The sequence below is a fragment of the Amia ocellicauda genome, chromosome 2 (genome assembly GCF_036373705.1).
Source record: "Amia ocellicauda isolate fAmiCal2 chromosome 2, fAmiCal2.hap1, whole genome shotgun sequence".
NCBI classification, from domain to species: domain Eukaryota; kingdom Metazoa; phylum Chordata; class Actinopteri; order Amiiformes; family Amiidae; genus Amia; species Amia ocellicauda.
The window spans coordinates 2,326,487-2,346,796 of NC_089851.1; the positions used below are offsets into that span (position 1 = coordinate 2,326,487).

Below are 20,310 nucleotides of genomic sequence, written 5' to 3' on the forward strand. Positions count from 1 at the left end.
CCTTCCAGGGCTCCAAACTATTTTCACTGATAAGCAATATGTAATTTTTGTCCATTAAAAATTACAAATAATAAAAAACTAAAATTAAACACCTTTATATATATAATCTGGACTCTGGGATAGTTAGCAAACTTGTCAAATTTGCAGATGATCCTAAAATAGGCAGCTCAGCAGATACAATCTCGGCAGCACAGGCTATTCAGAGGGACTTAGATAATATTCAGTTGTGGGCCGACACCTGGCAGATGAAATTCAATGTGGACAAGTGCAAGGTAATACATGCAGGTAACACAAATGTCCCTATAATGACACTATGGGAGGAACAGAACTAGATGAAGTAACGCATGAGAAAGACCTAGGAGTCTATGTGGACTCCTCACTTTCTCCATCCTAACAATGTGGAGAAGCAATAAAAAAGGCAAACACAATGCTAGGGTATATTGTCAAAAGTGTAGAATTGAGCACAAGGGCAGTGATGTTCAGACTGTACAATGCACTAGTTAGAGCTCATCTGGATACTGTGGACAGTTCTGGGCTCCACACTTCAAGAAAGATATCGCTGCTCTAGAGGCAGTTCAGAGGAGAGCAACCAGACTTATTCCAGGTCTGAAGGGAATGTCCTACTGAGAGACTGAGGACCTGAACCTTTTCACCCTGGAACAGAGGAGACTACGTGGGGACTTGATCCAAGTCTTCAAAATCATGAAAGGCATCGACCACATCAAACCAGAGGAGCTTTTCCAGATCAGCAGGGACACACGCACCTGGGGACACAAATGGAAATTGGGCTTCAAGGCATTCAAGACAGAAAACAGGAGACACTTCTTCACACAGAGAGGCGTCACAATCTGAACAAACTCCCCAGCGATGTGGCTGAAGAGACAATTTGGGAACATTTAAAAACAGACTGGATAGGATCCTTGATCACTTAGATATTAATGGACACCAAACGAGCACGATGGGTCGAATGGCCCCCTCTCGTTTGTAAACTTTCTTATGTTCTTATGTTCTTATCATCAGTTTGTTAATCAACTATGTTTCATCATTGTCTCTGTCTATCAGAGTGTCAGATATTGTGTAGTTTATTTATTCATTTGATCTTTTTTGTCTGGTTAATGTGATCCAGATTTAACTAGATTTCAGTGAACTGTAAAGATAATTACAGGCCAAAGAAGCAGCTTCCTCTTGTCTCCGTCACTCCGAGAGCCCTGTCTCAGTCTGTACAGTGCTCGTGGTTAGCCAGTGGCCTGGCTTCCTTCCTGCACTGTGGCTCTCACACAGTGATGCAGTCTGTTGTGGCCTGAAGTGTTGGGTGCCAGGCCTGAAGAAACACATCACAGCAAACTTGTGAGATGCAAAGATAGAGATCTTAGATAGTGTCTAGCAGCTCCAGAAACATAAGACATGGTCTGGGGTTTTTACGCTACATGGTCACATGAGTTCCTGGTTGCAGGAAAGAGTGTGAGCAGCTTTCATTCCGTCACCAGTAGGTTTTTTTATGCCTCGTTTAAACTCAACCACAGTATTATTATTATTATTTATTTCTAAGCAGATGCCCTTGTCGAGGCAACTTACAAAATATAAGAGCAATATAAAGAGCAATGATACAGTGCAGTTCAAGGCATAATACATTTTACAAATTCACAATTTATATGAGATATACAGTAAACAATATATGAGGTTAGACGTCCTACATGTCCTTTTATGCTTTGAATCCTATAAAGTAAAAGTTGATAAGTGCAGACCAGATTTTCAGTCAAAGTTAAGAGCTAAGGGAGAGGGAGCATAGGGGAAATCAAAATAAACAATACAAGTGCTAGTAATGCAAAGGCAAGAGTATGACAAAACGTTGTATGAGTGCAATTTTACAGGAGAATAAATTACTAAATTCCAAGTAGAGGCTGAAAAGTTGCATCTTGAGTCAGGAGAGGAGGACGGAGCGATCGATAATGTCAAATGCTGCAGATCGAGGAGGATGAGGACTGAGGAGAGGAAGGCCACCCGAGCACAGCCGAGGGAGTCAGTGACAGCCAGGACAGCCGTCTCGGTGGAGAGAGCTGTGCGGAAGTCGGATTGCAGAGGATCAAGGAGTGAGTGTTGGGACAGAAAGTCAGAGAGCTGACGGTGGACAGCCCGCTCGAGAGTCTTGGAGAGGAAGGGGAGTAGGGAGACAGGGCGGTAGTTCTGAGGAGAGGTGGCATCAAGGGTTGGTTTCTTGAGGAGTGGGATGACAGCAGCTTGTTTAAATGCAGAGGGGAAACAGCCAGAGAGGAGTGAGGAGTTGAGGAGGGAGCAGATGAAGGGAAGTAGATCAGGAGCGGTCGCTTGGAGGAGGCAAGAAGGGAGAGGGTCCAGGGCACACGTTGTAGGTTTGTGACGTAGGAGGAGAGAGGAAAGTTCAAAGAGGTGAGAATGTAGAAAAGGAAGCTTGATTGGTGGGAGACTTGGGTGGGATGGGAGAGGAGGGGGGACTGTTGAAGAGCTTGCAGATGTCTGTGATCTTGGAGGAGAAGAAGGAGGCAAAAAGCGATAAATAGATGAAGTGGTAGTCTGAGATGTCCAGGGGTGTCACAGAGAGTGTTGAAGGGGAGCAGCCTCTAGAGAAGATGAGGTCTAGCTGGCGGCCTTCCCTGTGAGTGGGGGAAGATGGGGAGAGAGCAAAGTTAAAAGAGTGGAGGAAGGGAAGAAATCTGGCAGAGTGGGAGGGGTTGGAGAGGTGGATGTTGAAGTCTCCCAGGAGGATGGTAGGTGAGGACAGTGAGGGGAGGGAGGAGAGAAGAAAGTCCAAGAAGGAGGCAAGTGGACCAGGAGGGTGGTAGAAAACTAGAAGACTTATGTTGTAAGTCGCCCTGGATAAGGGCGTCTGCCAAGAAATAAAAATAATAATAAAATAATAATAGAAGGAAGAGGTGAGAGGGAGAGAGATGAGGTTCAAGGTATTAGGGAGGCAATGGCGAGTAGGTGCACGCCGAGAGGAAGGAGAGAGCAGGACGGGAATTGGAGAGATAGTCATAGCTGCCTGGTGTTAATGTGCGGCGTCTCCTCTCAGTCTTCTCCTCACTGGAGTCTAGAGTCAACAAGAAAAGTGCAAAACAAGGGGAGCAGGCGCTGAATTTAAATGAGACTGAAACAGTGCTTTGACCAGAGCCCGCAAGTGAAGTGTTGGATTCAGTCATATGTCTTTGATTTAAACTCCTCAGTTATCGTCCAAATCAACGTATTTTTTTAATGTTGTTGAATATTGCACTACTTTTAGATGGTGGGCAAATGAATGCGCCCCAGTGATGGGCGAGGCAGGGATGGGGCTGGGGTTATGGCAGTGGGAAAAGGGCCGGCGCTTTTTCCACGTGCAGCATCCAGGTCACAGCTGTGATATTCTCAGGTTGCCTGTGGGCTCTGGACACAATACACGGCCCAATCATAGGATCAGGTCACTGTGAACTGGCCCTACAACTCAGAGCAGCGCTCCCGGGTGAAGTACCTGTGCAAAGGGAGGAAGTGGTTTTCGTGCTCGACTGTGATTCGCACTGACGGCGCTGTGCAGACGGTCAGAAATAACACGTCCATCAGTGACGAGGGGGAGCAGGGGCAGTTCACTGTGACGCTCAGGGGGCTGCAGAGAGAGGACACTGGTGTCTACTGGTCGAGAAGCCCTGGGCGGACGAAGGGAGACATTTCTATCTCACTGTCAGTTCAGGTAAGAATAAATAAGACAGTCTTAACACACAGCTTACAGTGTGAGCCCAGCTGGTGAGATTGTGGTGCAAAGAGAGTATTAGCCCTCGTATTTCCACATCTGAATTAGAAACGTAGAAAACAAATTCCCTAATTTCCATTCAATTTTATGGCAAATGAACATTTGATCATGCAATGTGTGAACTTGCTTTAAATTACAGCGACATCTAGTGGGGAAGATGGGACTCACTCCCCCCTCCAGAGTCTGAAATCATTGAGAGAATCTTCAGTCAAATGGAAAATTCCATTTATGTACCTTTTTGTGTTTAAAAACAAAAAACATGCATCTGCATTTCTATGTAGCACTATTTATTAATGTATTTACAAATGTGTTACATCAATAGATTTATTCATCTTAAGATAACATTTTCACACATTTAGGATAGACTCAAATTATATTAACTCTAGTAGACCCAAAGGCTGTTGATGGTCCAAACCCTCCACCCCCGATGGCCGGCGAGAGGCCTCCTCCAGAGGGAAGAGCACAGCCAGCAGCACCGATAAAGAACTTTCTGATCTCCTTGCTGCTGTAACAACTATACTGCCTGGAGGGGAGGCAACCATTAGGCCTGGACCCAAAGCCGTGGACCCCCAGAGATTCATTTTCTCCTACATGCCATCCATAGGAGTTTTTTTGTTTTTCTCTCCTCCATGTCTAAATGGTTTATTTATTTAAATGTTCACTTACTTTTATTTTAGATCATGTAAACTGTTTACAGGTCTATATTTATTTAACTTTATTGTATTTATGTATTTTATATTGCTGTACATTTGTTATATGTTTACTACTCTGTACAGTAAATTGATTGATTGATTGATTGATAGTAACTATTATTTTTATTTTAATGTCAGTAGACAGTAACAACTAGAGGGAGCATTGAATCACTTTAAATCTAGTATTGCCAATTTGATTTGTGGCGTAAAGGGCATGTCTTTCTCTCAGCAGAAATGAATCTTTCCAAAACCCCTGCGCAAACTTCTGAATAGACCTCAGAGGAAAAATCATCTAAGGAAACCCCTGAGGATCCCTGGCCCGCTGGCAGGTAAACACACACCCCTGAACTGGTGACTGATCTCTGTATGTTATGCGTATCAGTCAGAGCTGCTTTGTGTTTTCATACAGTTTAATGGCCATCCTTTAGTGAATCAACAGCAACTGCAAAGCAGAACATTTATACCAACAGATCCTCACTGTTCATGGACAGAATCCCAGTCCAATTAAATTCACAAACAAGTGAATAAATAATATTGGTTAATTAAAAATATAATTAAATGAAGTTTAATTAATTAATATAGTTTCCAGAACAGGGTCTCTCTATTCCCAGTTTCAGGAACCTGTCTCCTTGTCTTACAGCCCCAGAGGGAGCTGTGTGAGGAGAATGTGTACAGGAAACAATATTTATTTATATATATTTTTTGCCTTCGAGTCAACACACTCTCTCCCCTATTCCACTTCTCCCTGATCCATTCTGCTGGTTGCTAGCTGTCTGCTCAGTTCAGTTGGGGCTGAGCCATGTTGCGGTTGCTGTAATAGTTGTTTGGTGGCTCTCAGACAGTATGTCCTTGGCCTTTTCTCTCCTCACAGTTTTCAGTCACGTGAGGGGCCACACACGTCACGATGTTATCAACGAACACGGCATCACAACAGCAGGTATAACCTTTCAGCTGAAAAATGATTCAATATCAGCCTGTCATGATTTTGTTTTTCTTACTCATATCAACAGTATAATAATAATCATAATCATAGGCATAAGAATAATGTATTGTGCCAAACAGTTTTAAAAATATTTTTATTATTAGGGTGTGCAGAGTAAGTAACGTGTCAAGTGCTTGTGCTGTGTGCTTCATAACTCACTTTACAACATATGAATCCAAATTAATACAACTAATTAAGTAATACAAAAATGCCTACAAAAGCTTTAGAAGTTAGTAGTTTTTCGAGATTTACAATTATACTGCATTTCTGTATTACTTTAATATAAATACATGTTAATTTGGATTCATATTTTTTTTTTCTGACTTTATGTGAATGAAAAGACACAAATTTGCCTGTTTTCTCATTGGAAATAGTTAAATTTCAAAATATCACTGTCCTGGTCACAAAAGCAAAGTTTGTGGAGAATAATAGCTATTTTCTATATGTTTGAGGCATAAGCAATTAGGAAATAACACTTACTACCCAGGAACAAAGTGTTACATAGTGTTATCACTTACAATTGTTATTGATCCATGATTGAAAATAATATTAACTCCAGCAGGGCAGTTCATGTTTAAAATACTCAGATAGACACACACACACACATACACACACACATACACAGATGTACCAGTGGGGTACATCCAACCAGCCTCTAACTGCAGACCATGTATCACCACACCAGCCCAGGACTCCACATCCGGCTTCTCCACCTGTGGGATCGTCTGAGACCAGCCGCCCGGACAGCTGATGACACTGTGGGTTTGCACAACCCAAGAGTTTCTGCACAAACTGAAAGAAAGCATTTCAGGGAAGCTCATCTGCGGCTTATCGTCCTCAGCAGGTCTTGACCTGACTGCGGCTCTGGTGGACATTCCTGCAGTCCTGACAATCGCACGCTCCCTCAAAACATGAGACCTGAAATCCATAGATTAGGGCCTAATTAATTCATATCAATTGACTGATTTCTTTATATGGACTGTAACTCAGTGAAATATTTGAAATGGTTGCATGTTGTGTCTATAGTTTAGTTCAGTGTCTATAGAGATAGACAGACACATACATACACACTTACAACACCTACATGGGAGAGAAACCAATACTTCTCAGACATTTAAAAAATTGCCCTCACATACATAAAAATATTCAGAGTATTAAAATAATCCAATCAGTAGCAGGAGAATCTAATCCAGTTAATCACACTATGGAAATCAGGGACAGATGAGAGGACATATTTTGGGTGGCTTTTCAGATGTAAGTCATTCGTTATTTCTGTTTTCTATTTCCTGTGGCACCTTTTCCTCAGCGGTGGAAGTGGTCACTTCTGGTGTGACGCAGTTTCACATAGTTTTCCATAGTTGCACATGTTGTTTCTGTATCCAGTTACACATGGCGTGATAGCACTCAATAGCATTTAATGTCCTCTGCTTGGCACAGCCCTCGAGTGGTCTGCAGTGGTCAGTACCTACCAAAAGTGGTCCAAGGAAGGAAAAGCGACAGGGTCATGGGCGGCCAAGGCTCATTGATGCACGTGGGGAGCGAAGGCTGGCCCATGTGGTCCGATCCAACAGACGAGCTACTGTAGCTCAAATTGCTGAAAAAGTGAATGCTGGTTCTGATAGAAAGGTGTCAGAACACACAGTGCATCGCAGTTTGTTGTGTATGGGGCTGCGTAGCCGCAGACCAGTCAGGGTGCCCATGCTGACCCCTGTCCACTGCCGAAAGCGTCTACAATGGGCACGTGTGCATCAGAACTGGACCACAGAGCAATGGAAGAAGGTGGCCTGGTCTGATGAATCACGAGTTCAAGGTGTTGACTTGGCCTCCAAATTCCCCAGATCTCAGTCCAATTGAGCATCTGTGGGATGTGCTGGACAAACAAGTCCGATCCATGGAGGCCCCACCTCGCAACTTACAGGACTTAAAGGATCTGCTGCTAACGTCTTGGTGCCAGATACCACAGCACACCTTCAGAGGTCTAGTGGAGTCCATGCCTCGACGGGTCAGGGCTGTTTTGGTGGCAAAAGTGGGACCTACACAGTATTAGGCAGGTGGTCATAATGTTATGGCTGATCGGTGTATATCTATACTTTCACCTCCGGAATTATTGGTACCCTTGATAAAGATGGGCAAAAAGGTTGTATAAAATAATCAACACAGGTAAAAAGCTATATTTTATGCTTAGTAATATGGGAAACTGTTCTTTAATACAATTGCTCTGGGAAAATATTATTTTTAAACATTCATATTTTTCTAAAAAAGCAGACTGCGCATTTACCCCCGGGCTCTGTATGATGGCGGGCGACACGGAAACTGTGTTTGAGAATGAAACGTGCTGGTAGCAAAGAGAATAAGCTTTCAAATGATGTGCGCATTGTAGCAATACAGTGTAACTTCTATGCACAGGAGCAGCATGTAACACTGCCAAACAGTGCTTAAGAGGGTGTAGTAACACAGTATATAACTCTGAAATGTACATTATTTTTCAGTTTTTGGTAACCTAAACTTTTTTTTTTACCGCTTACCTTTGTATCATTTCAGGTTATTCACTGGACTTGAACTGCTTACATTTCAATAAAAACTGAAAAAATAGGGGTGTTATAAAACGATAGGTTGCGTATGATTCCTGAAAAAGGAATCTTTTTCCCACTTCCGTAGGAACCCCATCTAAAACGTCACTCTATCAAAGCTGCCTCTGACCCTGCACTCGCCACTCAGAACAGAGCTGATAAGGGAGCCTGGGGAGCGAGGACCACAGTCACGCTCTTACTGGGAACTGTCTAGAATCAGCATATACAAAGCGGGGCTACAGAGGTCAACTCTTACGCCCTCCGCTTACAATAGCAAGGCCGGCTGCTCTACTAGTGCAATATTTGGCATTGGCAATCAAGCAACTTGTGTGGACGTAAGGTCTAGTGCACAGACAAGACACAGAGAGCTCAGAGGAGGAACCTTTGCAGATGTCACTTTTTATAGAACAGGAAGTGGAAGGGACCTGTTTTGAGTGACGTACACAGGGGCCAATGGCAGCGTTGATAGAGTGACGCTTTCAATCAGATTCCTATGGAAGCTTCCGACTTGAAAGATAACCTTTGACCAGTAGTGTATATTTCCTCTGTAAGAATTAAGTAACAAACTCACAAATAAATACATAAATAATATGTATTGTTTATTAAGTGGAATAATTTCATTTAGATTGATGGTGATTAAATCTCAGAGGAAGTAACAGTCCCCCAGCTGTGTCCTGTGCATTTGTTTAACTAAGAGGAAGTTTACTTGTATACACTCTGAAAAAACTGTTTTTTCAACAAGCTGCATGGGAGCCTTATCCAGCAGTAGGTCAGTGCACAGCTCCTGTCTCCGTGCCTGTGAGGTGCAGTATGAGGCACAATGCAGAACGGGCCGCTGGTCAAATGCAGATGCAGTTAATAGAGTTAATCTGACCTAAGAGTCTGCAATTTGGACTTCTTGTGCTGGATGTGATTGGGAACAAAATCTATTCTTATTCATAGGAACAGTGGGAGCTCCAGCAGTGGTATGAAGGAGGTCATGGGACCTAATGGGTTTCATAGAAGTGTAACCTGGTTGCTTTGCTGCTGATCACTGCTGTTTTGCACAGGTTTGTACATTAAAAGGGGGTTTCGGTTGGTACCCCAGAACCCCCCTGGGGATGCGCCTTGTATGTAGGCACTTGTTTCGGCTCGTGATGCAGTGGTTGTATGTGCTGGTCAGGGCACTGGGTTCCCTTGATGTCCGCAGCAGGGACAAAGTGGTGCGGGGACACAGGGCTCCAGGGACACAGCGATCCAGGGACACAAGGCTCCAGGGATACAGGGCTCCAGGGCCACAGCACTCCAGGGACACAACTGTCTTCTGGTTTCCATTCCACAGGAGTCCCTCAACTGCCTCAAGCTTTTCAAAAGCACCTCTATGTTTTTCACTGAGGGAGACAGGCTGCTCTTCTCATTCTGTATTGGCTCTGCTGTGACCAGTGAAAGAGTGTCAGAGAAAGAGGAACTGATGACAGGAAGAGACCGAAGCAGAACAGGAACTGGACGTCAGTGAGGAGCTGCTGTCCCTGAAGGAAGACATGGCTCTGATTGTCCTCCTCCTCCTTGCTAGTTTTCCAGGTAAGAGGATCGGTTGTACCACAGTATGTTGCAGATCATTTAAAATATAAAACATGTTGTAATGGAATTGTAACTGAATACTAATAAATGCATTTATAACACAACTATACCAAACTTGGGACATACTGCACTGGTGATTCCAGGACACTACTGGTGCTCATGCTCTAAAATGAAAGCAAGAAACATACATTTATGTGACTGTGTGACCGTCGCCACAGTGACCACACACTTAATTCAATGTCAATGCTGTACAGTTTGTGTAGAGAAATAATCAACAGAGATGCCACTAATTCTGTTATCTTGTCACAACATGCATCATTTCAACAGGACATCGTGTCTAATATGCATGTAGGGTTACACTTTAGTTACTGGGTAGCAAAAGATACTTTATACGTGATTCATAAACAAGTCTATTAGTGTATGAAGCAGAATTGTGGATGAGTACAGTGTGGGAATGTATGGACGGGGATCACTAGGTGTGGTGAACCCAGGTGCAGAGAACAATGGACAGGTCAGGTCGGGCGAGGGGTCGAATGCCAGCAAATGGGAACAACAAGGGCAAAGCAAAACTCCAGGTCAAGGGCACTAGGGCCTCTGGTGGTGATCCTGAGAACTGTCAGGTAGCAGGTGTAACAGGGGATAAGGTTTCAATGTAGAATTTAATAATACGATGCAGTTAATAACACACCCTAAATGTCCTTTTGTATCAATTGTATAACACTTTATTAATACCTTCTAAACATGTTCCCATTCATAAAACATTTGCTCACATAATTGACAACCCCTAATCCAAAGTGTTAGCATTTAATTGAGAAATGCAGTGAGATATTGTTTGTTTTCCCTCGTGCTGCTGCTGCAGGTGGTGACGCCGTGTCAACACTGAGAAAGACCAGTGTCCTGAGAGGAGCATCAGTCACCATCCCTTGTCACTACGAGGACAAATACAAAAGCCGTGTGAAATACTGGTGCTCTGGATATTACTGGACAAGCTGTGAGTCTCTAAAAAGGACTGACTCTCTAATCACACAGAGTGATAAAGTGTCCATCTCTGATGATCCAGCCCAGGGAGTCTTCACTGTGACCATGAGGGGACTGAAGACGGGGGACACAGGCTGGTACTGGTGTGCTGTGGAGATAGGGGGGTACGGCACACCTGATGACAGAGCATCCCTGTACCTCACAGTTACTGAAGGTATGATCTTAAAACAATACATGCTTGTACTGCAGCTGCACAATCATTAACTTGCTGACCTCATAAAAACCTGCATTCAAGCTCCTCTGAGCCACGAGTTTCATTTTCAGAACAGTTGTGAATGCGGACCTTCAATTCTTACAACACTAGAATCATGATCATTTCAAGTTTTTATCATTTATATAGAGAGAGAAAGAAAAAGAGAAAGACAGACACAGGAAGACTAACAGAGAGACAGAAAAAGACAGAGAAAGAGAAAGGAAAAGACAGTGACAGACAGACAGACAGACAGAACAAAAGAGAGACAGGCACAGTGGTGTAGTGGTCGGTCTTGCTGTCCCACAGCTAATGGGACCCGGGTTCAGTTCCAGTCTTGGGTGTCTGTGTGCTGTTTGCTGTTCTCCCCGTGACCTGACCCGACTCCAGGCTGTTGATTGTGAGGAACGTGACTCTTCTCATGATGGTCAGTCGGCCTATAGACGCCTGTAGGAGAAGAGCCTGCTGTGTAACTGCTGAAGTGAATTAGCAGCCCAGCGGCCGCAACGCACTGCTGTAAAGCTCTGTATGTGTTTAATGTCTCTGTCTGCAGATGCTGCGGTGCCGTATGTGGTCAATCCCACAATAACAGGACAGATAGGAGGGGAGGTCAGTGTCCAGTGTCACTATGGACACCCATACCAGTCCAGACAGAAACAGTGGTGCAGGAGTGGAGACTGGAGCTCCTGTCAGACAGCAGGAAGCCCTGGGACTGCAGGACACGGCTCTGTCCTGATCACTGACCACACAGCGGAGGGACTCTTCAGTGTGACTGTGAGCGGACTGCGGCCGGAGGACCAAGGCTGGTACTGGTGTGATATAGGGGATCAACAGCTTCCTGTTTACCTCAGTGTCACTAGCGGTAAGGATGAATAACACTCAGGGTCAACCAGGGGTTAAATTGGGATTTTTTATGTGGGGGGGCTCTGTGGTTTCAGGCATTCCAGGGGTGCACATGTGTATGCAAACCCTACAAAATCTTATCAATTGACAAACTGTAAAATATAACAAGTTGAGAGAGACCTCTGCTATGAACACTGAAATGCTGATCAAAATCATTGTAGATCTAGCACAGAGCGGACCACGGTGCCCGGTCCACAACACACCAACTGGGGTCACATCACGATGTCTACAGTCCGACCGCTGTTGTGCACAGTGCGCAGCTCACACTTAACCACTATTTTGCACCGGATTCATGTCTTTTGCGAGGTGAAGCCGCGCAGCCGGGCCTTCAGTACAGACGCACTGACTGATCTGACACCCGTGTCGTGGATCTGCGGCACAAACACGGCGATCCGCGCAGAGGAAAGGCCATAAACACGGACGGGCATGTACAGGTCACGATCGTGTAGCGCAGATCTGCGCTGTCCACCAATGGGATCAGAGGATTTCTGCAGCTCTGCGCAAAACTGCGGGAATCTGCGCAACAAGAACACAAACTGCTGCTGCTGTCCGTGTTAGCGTGTCGGACAAACACACACAGCGCAGAGAAAAGAGGACGAGTGTGAAGACATGGCCGTGAGCGCCGCACTGAGCGACACGCAGCTCATCCATCCCGCAGTGTGAGAGCGCAGTGTAGAATTACAGATACTACATATTATTTCCCCTGTATTAGAGTATTTTTAAATAATCTAGCCGAAACAACCACTGGTATTTAAGTATTTTACTAAATACGTATGAAAATCGTATCCTCCTGTCATGTTTATCCTCCTGTTTCGTTTCTCTTCGTCAGCTCGGCTCTCATTGGCTGCTGATGACGTCACTCTCACGGCCGGCGCAGATGGAGTCGTGAATATGAAACGCGTTTAATAAAGTAGCGGCTGCGACGCCTACGATCGGCCGGCTCTCACTGCAGCACCAGCGGCGGCGGGACGGACGGTGTCCTGAGGGCCAAATCGGCTCAAGTCGTGACCCCCGCAGACCGAGCCTACCTTTTGAAGCGTCTAAGCTTCCTCCGCTTTGCCTCACGCATATCTTTGACCTCTGAGACTTTGACACCGGATCATCGGTAGGAAACGAACCTGCGACTCTTGTATGATACGAGTGCAAAAAAACATGCATTAAACGAAACCTTACGGACACTTCGCTTCATTTCAAATGGCGGGAGCATAAACCGTCACTCCGATTGCCCAGTGAATGACGCTGTCGAAGATTTTATTGAAGCTCTGACGTAATCTTGTACATTTCAGGGGCGGACCTCATTTATGTGCTAAAAAGGCAACGCGTTTGAATCATTGCTTGAATTAGTAGGAAGGAGAAAGTTGTAATATATATATATATATATATATATAATTATTATTATTACAATTAGCCTATATTGTTGATAATGTACGAGGAAAGTCGTAAGCCTATGTGCCGGGACGGCCCCACCCAATGAAGACGTGAGCCCACCGGAGCAGACCTCACACTGCGCTCACAGTGACGTCACACTGTGACCTTGTCAACAGGGGGCGCTAAATATCCTCTATGTAAATTAGATCGTCTACTGCGCCTAATTTAGATGAGAACATTTGTGTTACACGAAACGATGCATTATGGGATTTGCATGAAGTTTTGGTGTATTTTTCCCTCTACATAATGGCAAACCTGCATAATTTCTTATTCCAGTCTTCTCTTTTGAAAACGATTGCATTTTTAACGCGATGCACCTGGATTGTAGTAGAGCAGCCCTTCTCACAGATGGGAGAAAAGCGGGAGTTTAATCTTGTTTAAACACGGAGTCTGTGGCTGTGAAGACGCCGCACTGCGCCATTTCTCAGAAGAGCGATATGGTGAGGCATTTTCATTTACTACTTCTGTGTTTTCCAGAAATGTGCGGTCATGAATAAACCAGAGATCAGAGCCAAAGCAACTGCAACCGAAACATGCAGTATTTACTAGTCACTGCAGCCGTGTCAGTTTTCTTTACTAAACAGAATCGCCGACATTTCGCACCACATGCAACCTGTGCCCGAGCAAAGCGCGGCTGCTATGAAAAATAAAATAAAGAAAAGAGAGTGAAAATTCAAAGTGGTGTATACATCGGTATGCACATATCTAAGCAGATGTATACATTTATAAAACATAAATAACCAATTCAACATTAAGCATTAAACTAAACCCTGAACTCTTGCTACAGACGGCAGCGCGTTACTGTATCCGCATCACCGTCGGCGTCTGATCCGGCTTTGATCCGGATCCGGGTTTGACGGATCAAGACTGAATTCCTGGAAAAGCAGAGACTCGCTGCGCCGGTCAGGACAGACGAGCTCAGTGCAGATCTGCTCATAAAATAATGATAATAATGACTAGCTGTGGAAAAGCACGTGTTTCAGCAGCCAACACGATTATAATTCGTTCACACGGACTAATGCATTACAAAGACCAGTTTGTCGGCTGTACTGTTACTGCAGGTCCGGGGGGTTGAGATGAAAGTATTTATAACGTATTCATTATGAGGAGTTTCCATCTGAAACGCCGTATTTAATTGAAATATTTAGTAACAGAACAGATATGTGGGACAAATTAACATTCACATTTTGAATTGCGAAAGCTGCACAAAAAGCGGCTATAACCGCTCTAGTGTTTAAAACAGAGTAACAGTAACAAAACTAAAAACTAAAAAACGCCAGAGGTTTATTACAATACAATAATTACATTATAGAGAAACAGACCCATTAAGAGGTCTTAACGCTTTAGAATTGGTGGAGGCTGAAATACTTTGGATATACTGTTTGACCTAATTTTCAAAGATAGTTTTTTATGACTACATTTATGAATGTGGAATAAGATTAAATAATGATCACTTTCTTTTTCTTTAGTGTATTCAGTGAAGGCCACGTCCACTCCCTGACATCAGGTATGGTCTTATTTAATGAAAAATATTTGATCATTGTCTATTTGCTTGAAGTCATGCAGGTGGAATAATATGGATTCTCTTTAAAATTAAGTAATTTGTAAGTATTTTCATTCTTCCAATTGATGCTATAATTGTTCTTTACCTTTTTTGTCTTGTAGCAAATACTAATATTCAATTTATCATTCTTTAAACAAAATTGGAGAATATGGAGCAGAATCAAGGAATCATCATGAGGGATCAATCCTAATAAAAATAATTCCTGACGAGGATGAACACCACCAATTGGTCGACAAAGTAGAGGAGTTTGAGGGAATTTCAGTAAGTGTAATCACATTATTACAATTGTGAATTCCCCCCTTGCAATATTTATAGCTAACTGATTACAGTATATCATTTTAGGAAAGATTTTGGGCTGGATTGTGCCAAGTGGTCACGTGAAAGAATGAAACTGTTACCAAACATTAGTCATGCAATTGTATTATTTTTTTGAATCCTTTTTTCAAGAGTAGTATTTGTATAATGTATCCAGTGAACACGCATGAATTTCCATTGATATTCCACAAATTGTGTTGTATTTACAGCTTGATCTTCTATTCCAGAATGTGTGAAGCATCTTCATGATGAGGTGGCGATAGAAGTAAAACGAGGAAAACTGAACAAAATGAAGACTACAGTAGAAATCTTAAGTGCTCAATCAAATTGAAACATTGTACAGATCACTAATAAATAAATTTCTGAACATATTACTGTGTGTGTGTCTTGAATCTAATTACTGAATATCCATGTCACAATGAACCCAAAGTGTGAGCATAGTTAGCTCACAGGGAGCTCACACCGTGGGCTGTTAGGTCACAGGGAGCTCACTGACCTCTCTGAGTGTTTACAGATTTAGCTCAGTCACCTCACATTCTTCACTGGGCAGCCCAGTTTAACCCCTGGGGTCAACTTAACTGAGTAACAATATCAACAGGGTTACATGCAAATTTAAGGGTCTGGTAGCCAATATGGAAACACGACAAGCCATCCAAAAGCTTCAGTCCTTGTTTGTCTTCCTATCCCGTGTCTCTTGTGCACTTTCTCCTGCTCTGAGCCCAGTTCCCAGTGGTGAGAGTGGGCACTCTGTCTTCACCTCTACTCTGAAGGAGGGGGCTTTCCTCTTTAATTTTGATTCAAATTGTATTGCATTGAATTATCCCATTGTATTTCACAACATTCTTAGTGCAAAGGCGTTTTGAGTTGTTTTCCTTTTCATTTGTACAATTATTTTAACCTGTATTTTGCATTGATTACTGCAGCAACAACTACATCCCAGACCAGAGTTCCTGACAATCAAGAGAAAGGAGGCGGCGACAGGTAGACAATGAATTCCTTTGTTTTCTCTGCTGCCTGTTGGGACAAGTCTTGGAAACATCCTGCTTCTCGAACAGACACGTGTTGTTGAAAGTAAAGGCCTGCATGTATTTCTGTGTAATAACAGTTGTGTGAAGATACACAATTGTCTGCACTGACTCTTGTTTTCTGTTTCAAAGTGCATTTCTATTGATATATATTTTTAACTTTCAACTGCAGATTACACTACAGGTGCAGCGTGTTGCATGATTGATCTCCACTGTTCTGTACAGAAACAGTTCATACTAACCTTTAAAGACCATTGGAGATAAGAATAATGTCTCTGAAGTAAACATACTGAGTCAGCTCCCTTCCTGTTCAATGCGTAAACCTTATTAATAACCTCTATCATCAACATCTCTAATAGAAGCACCATGTGTCAAAATAACTGAAGTTTTCACCAGCTGAGCTCATTCTGGAAGAGAGATAAGAGAGTTCTTTACGTTTCCTCTGGCTCTGATGATTCCTATTCCTTGTATTATTGACTCACAAGTTTATAATTCCACTTCCACCAACACACACACACACACAAACACACACACACACACACATTATACTGCTCCCTTGATCACCACATTATATCTCTTCTTCATGAGTCAGATAATCCATAGCCTCGGTCAGGCCGCAGTACTTGTGAATCCACCCCATTGGCAGGGATTTACTGAGAGAATGAGATGAACCACGATGGTGGATGCAGGATGCTGGACCATCTCTGCAAACAGCGTCCAGTTGCCCTTCCCTGGCCTCTGTACAGCTGCTTCTATACCCTGACCTCAACAGCGGAGAACAGGAGGCCCGGAGAAAAGCAGAACCACGGGGTGCAGCCCAATGGCATGTTCACTGTCCCACAGAGTCGTCTCCATGCTAGTTTTAGCAACGTTGTGCAAGGTTGTGGTTTGGTTGTATCGTGGTTCAGACAAAGGCGATGTGAGAGATATGTTGCAGAAATGCCTCGACCACGCAGTCAGTAATGCTCTCTTTCTGTAGCACTATACTGTTGTCTACATGTATCATAGGTCCCTCTCTGGAACCATAAATGTCAGGATGTGTCATATTGCAGGCGCATAAACACACAAGACATTATATATAATATTATATATTTAAGATTATATATTTTATTTTACTTAAACTGTTTAATCTATGTACTTAGATTGTGTCTTTTGGGAATATTGTTTGTCTTCAATGTATGTCAATGTATAACAGTGTCTGAGAACGTTGGGACAGCACCCCCCTGCAGTCTCTAAACTATTGCCACTACATCACACTGTCCTTTTCTCGCTGTAAGGCAACGTTGTCACGATGCTATGTGAGTCGGCTGCCTCTGGTTTCATGTTCTGTTCTTTAATTTCAGTGATCAGTGAGAGGTAGCATTTTTGTACCGCTCCACTGGAGTCACGCGCCGCGCTTGGGTCTCTGACTTCTTTCTCCTGCCGTTGTAGCGGACAAGTCTTGCTCGGACTCCTAATAGCATGTGGACTCCTGCTCCTGCTGGTGGCTGCGCTCATAGTCACCTGGAAGATGTGGAAAAGAAAGAGTAGGTTCCAGTGAAACTATTATTATTATTATTATTATTATTATTATTATTATAATTATTAGGTGCAGCTGCAGATTGAGGAACTCGCTAGCCGGCACGCATGTCCACACTGCTGGGAAAATAACCCGTGTCTTTATTTAGAGGAAATGAAGAGAAAGGAGGAGGAAGCAGACCGCAGTCAGAGGAACTCCACAGTAAGTTGTCATTGTATTTATGTCAGCAGCTTCGTGTTTTATTCAAGAAGACACAATACAACAGTCAGGTAGCAGATGGTTTACAAAAAATAGGAAATTAGACAAGACACTTACAAAACTGCAAACTGTAAAACTCAAGGCTTGAGAAATGTAAAGATGATGGCAGGTTGTAGGAGACATCTGAAGGTTGTCTAATTGCACTTTGCTGAAAAGTGTAGAACTATATTACATATATTATAGACATGTTCATGAATGTTAAATTTAACAGATATTAAACAATTCAGTCCTTTAAAATAACATATTTCCATTCCCAGGCCTCCCCGATCCCAGCGAGTGATTTGATGTACGCTGACGTTTCTTTCCAGAAGAAAGACTCGCAGCAGAAAGAGGTACAACTGAATTTATTTATGAGTGGCAAGATGCAAAAATAAATAAATGCATACATACATACTGTACATACATACATACTGTACATATATAGATATGCATATACATCTAATATGCTCAAACGAGAAAACAATCATCTTGAAAAGTAATTGATCTTTGCAAGTGAACACAGGGCAATATGGCGCTTGCTGTTCAGGAGACCCATCTTTTCCCTCCCAGCTGCACAGTTTCTAGAGTCTCAGGGGACGCCTTCACAAATAGCCTAGCTGACCACAGGGACAACATTGGAGCGAGTGAACACAGGGCAATATGACGTTGTGGCCACACATACATGTAGACTCCGGAGGATATTGTCAGAATACTGCAAAATAATGTTTATAATAAGAATTACACTTGCATAACTACATTGCAAATTAAAAAATATTAACAAATATCAAACCACAGAGAATAAAACAACACTCAAAAGCCCAATGTATGTGCAATGTATGTGCATGTAGAGTAATGGAGCTGATGTGCTGAGATTGCAGAGTTGGGGTTTTGAAATGTGCTGAAGCCAAACTGCCACAGCAGAGAGCATGACACCGGCACATTGTGGGGTCCGCTGGGGTCAGTGTAGGACATGGGGTTAGGGTGACACGTTTCTGACAACATGTTTCTCCTTTCATATAAGTCAAAACCAAGATACAAGCAAACTACAAACTCGCAACTACAAATTAAACACATTTGCTGGAACACACCTATTACGGTGTACTAACGAGTCACAGAGAGTGTGTATTGCTTTCAGCTGGCCACAGAGATGTGATTTACCATGGGCAAATCACAGTACAGTGCCAGAAAACTGACGTGCCCCCCCTAAACCTACGCCTATGTATGCTGTACTGTTCTGTATTTCTCTATGCTTCATGATGACTTCAGTTTGCTTGCACTGTACTGTGATTTGACCATGGTACACTACTGTCAACCAGTATCAGGGTTTGGGCTTCTGTAAGCAAAATACCGGCTGAAGAAACTGTAATAGTAGACATGAATCTTCGCCATGCTGGAGGGAAGAGCACGACACCAGCCCTGCGAACAGGACAGTGAGATGTTAGACACTATAACTGTTCTGCTACCGCACACCCCCTTGCAGGGAACTGAGAGGAGAAGCTGCAGATCAGCACAGTGTGAAACGCCGTGCTGTGGAAGCAGACGTTGTGCATCAGGGTGACTGTGACACTGTGTGCTCTATTGCAGGCGGCACCCGACCCCCACTCCGGTGTGACCTACAGCTCCCTGTGCTTCCTGGACAACACCGCAGCGCCGAGCGGCCCTGGAGGAGTGGGCCGGGCCGAGCCCTCTGACTCGGACACTGCTGCGTACTCAGCTGTGGTTCACAGGCCCAGATAGAGGAGCAGTTAGCCAGGTAGAATTAAAGTATATTGCCCTCTCCTGGGAGACTTTGGTGCTGGAGGCTGTGGCGGGGGACAGCTTGTGGGCCGTACCTGGACTGTGAGGATGAAGGAGTGGCCAGTGTCTGCTCTCAATAGTTGTAGTGAGGACTTGTGTGTGTGTGGGCTCTCTGCCCTGCATGTCCCTATCCCTCTGTGCATCTTGTCTGTTCCAGCCAGCCTCCCGCTCCCCTCGGGTCTTTGGTCTAGTGTCTTGACAGGACATTGAGAGTGAGTTATGGTTCTTATCTTTAGAAACCAGACAATTTAAGTTACAGTTACAATGTATTATAGTACATAAATAAACAACTATTTACAGATCCTGTTTGTCTTTGCTGTAGTATGTTCCTGTACACAAAGCTTGCACGGCCACACATTAATAATGCTGTTATAACCAGATTCTTGCCCTGTTGTTACATGTACTGTGGGTTAACTGTTGGGTTTATATCAAGCTGCAGAAACACTACAGTGCAGACACTGGGGAAGATGTGGACACTTGTCTTTGAGTTCAGGCTCTGAAACATGATTTTGCAAATGTTTGAAAGTTGTGTCTAACCTGAGGCCCTCGTATCAGATCTGAAAACAGACCTCCACACGTTTCACCTCATCCCAGGACTGCTACACTAGTAACCTACCCCACTGTGTTACTTCACCTCAGCACAGCTGAACTCTTTGACACACCCCACTGTGTCACCCCAGGAAAGCTACACCTGTCACGTACTGCGGTTTGTCAGCGGTACAGCTCAGGAGAC

At 43.7% G+C, this 20,310-nt stretch overlaps 1 protein-coding gene and 1 long non-coding RNA gene across 2 annotated transcripts; both read left to right on the forward strand.

Annotated features, from left to right (window-relative positions):
• The first annotated feature begins 813 nt into the window (after positions 1-813).
• On the forward strand, positions 814-19,879 carry LOC136761770 (polymeric immunoglobulin receptor). The gene is made up of 10 exons (XM_066716193.1): positions 814-4,778; positions 5,321-5,386; positions 9,323-9,561; positions 10,421-10,753; positions 11,343-11,651; positions 15,923-15,980; positions 17,456-17,550; positions 17,692-17,744; positions 18,059-18,133; positions 19,365-19,879. Exons 3-10 carry the CDS (start codon positions 9,522-9,524, stop codon positions 19,515-19,517), a joined length of 1,116 nt encoding a protein of 371 aa, XP_066572290.1. The 5' UTR covers positions 814-4,778; positions 5,321-5,386; positions 9,323-9,521; the 3' UTR covers positions 19,518-19,879.
• On the forward strand, positions 13,133-15,370 carry LOC136761940 (uncharacterized). Its single transcript, XR_010820412.1, has 4 exons — positions 13,133-13,560; positions 14,590-14,627; positions 14,786-14,945; positions 15,227-15,370. It is a non-coding gene; the product is annotated as an uncharacterized LOC136761940 (long non-coding RNA).
• Positions 19,880-20,310: the final 431 nt, after the last annotated feature.

What these genes read in the sequence shown, in the direction of transcription:
- LOC136761770 (XM_066716193.1), top strand. Translation starts at nt 9,522, where the DNA reads ATGGCTCTGATTGTCCTCCTCCTCCTTGCTAGTTTTCCAG. An exon ending in GAGAAAGGAGGCGGCGACAG is followed by an intron (nt 15,981 to 17,455) that starts GTAGACAATGAA and finishes CTGCCGTTGTAG; the next exon opens with CGGACAAGTCTTGCTCGGAC. An exon ending in AAGACTCGCAGCAGAAAGAG is followed by an intron (nt 18,134 to 19,364) that starts GTACAACTGAAT and finishes GCTCTATTGCAG; the next exon opens with GCGGCACCCGACCCCCACTC.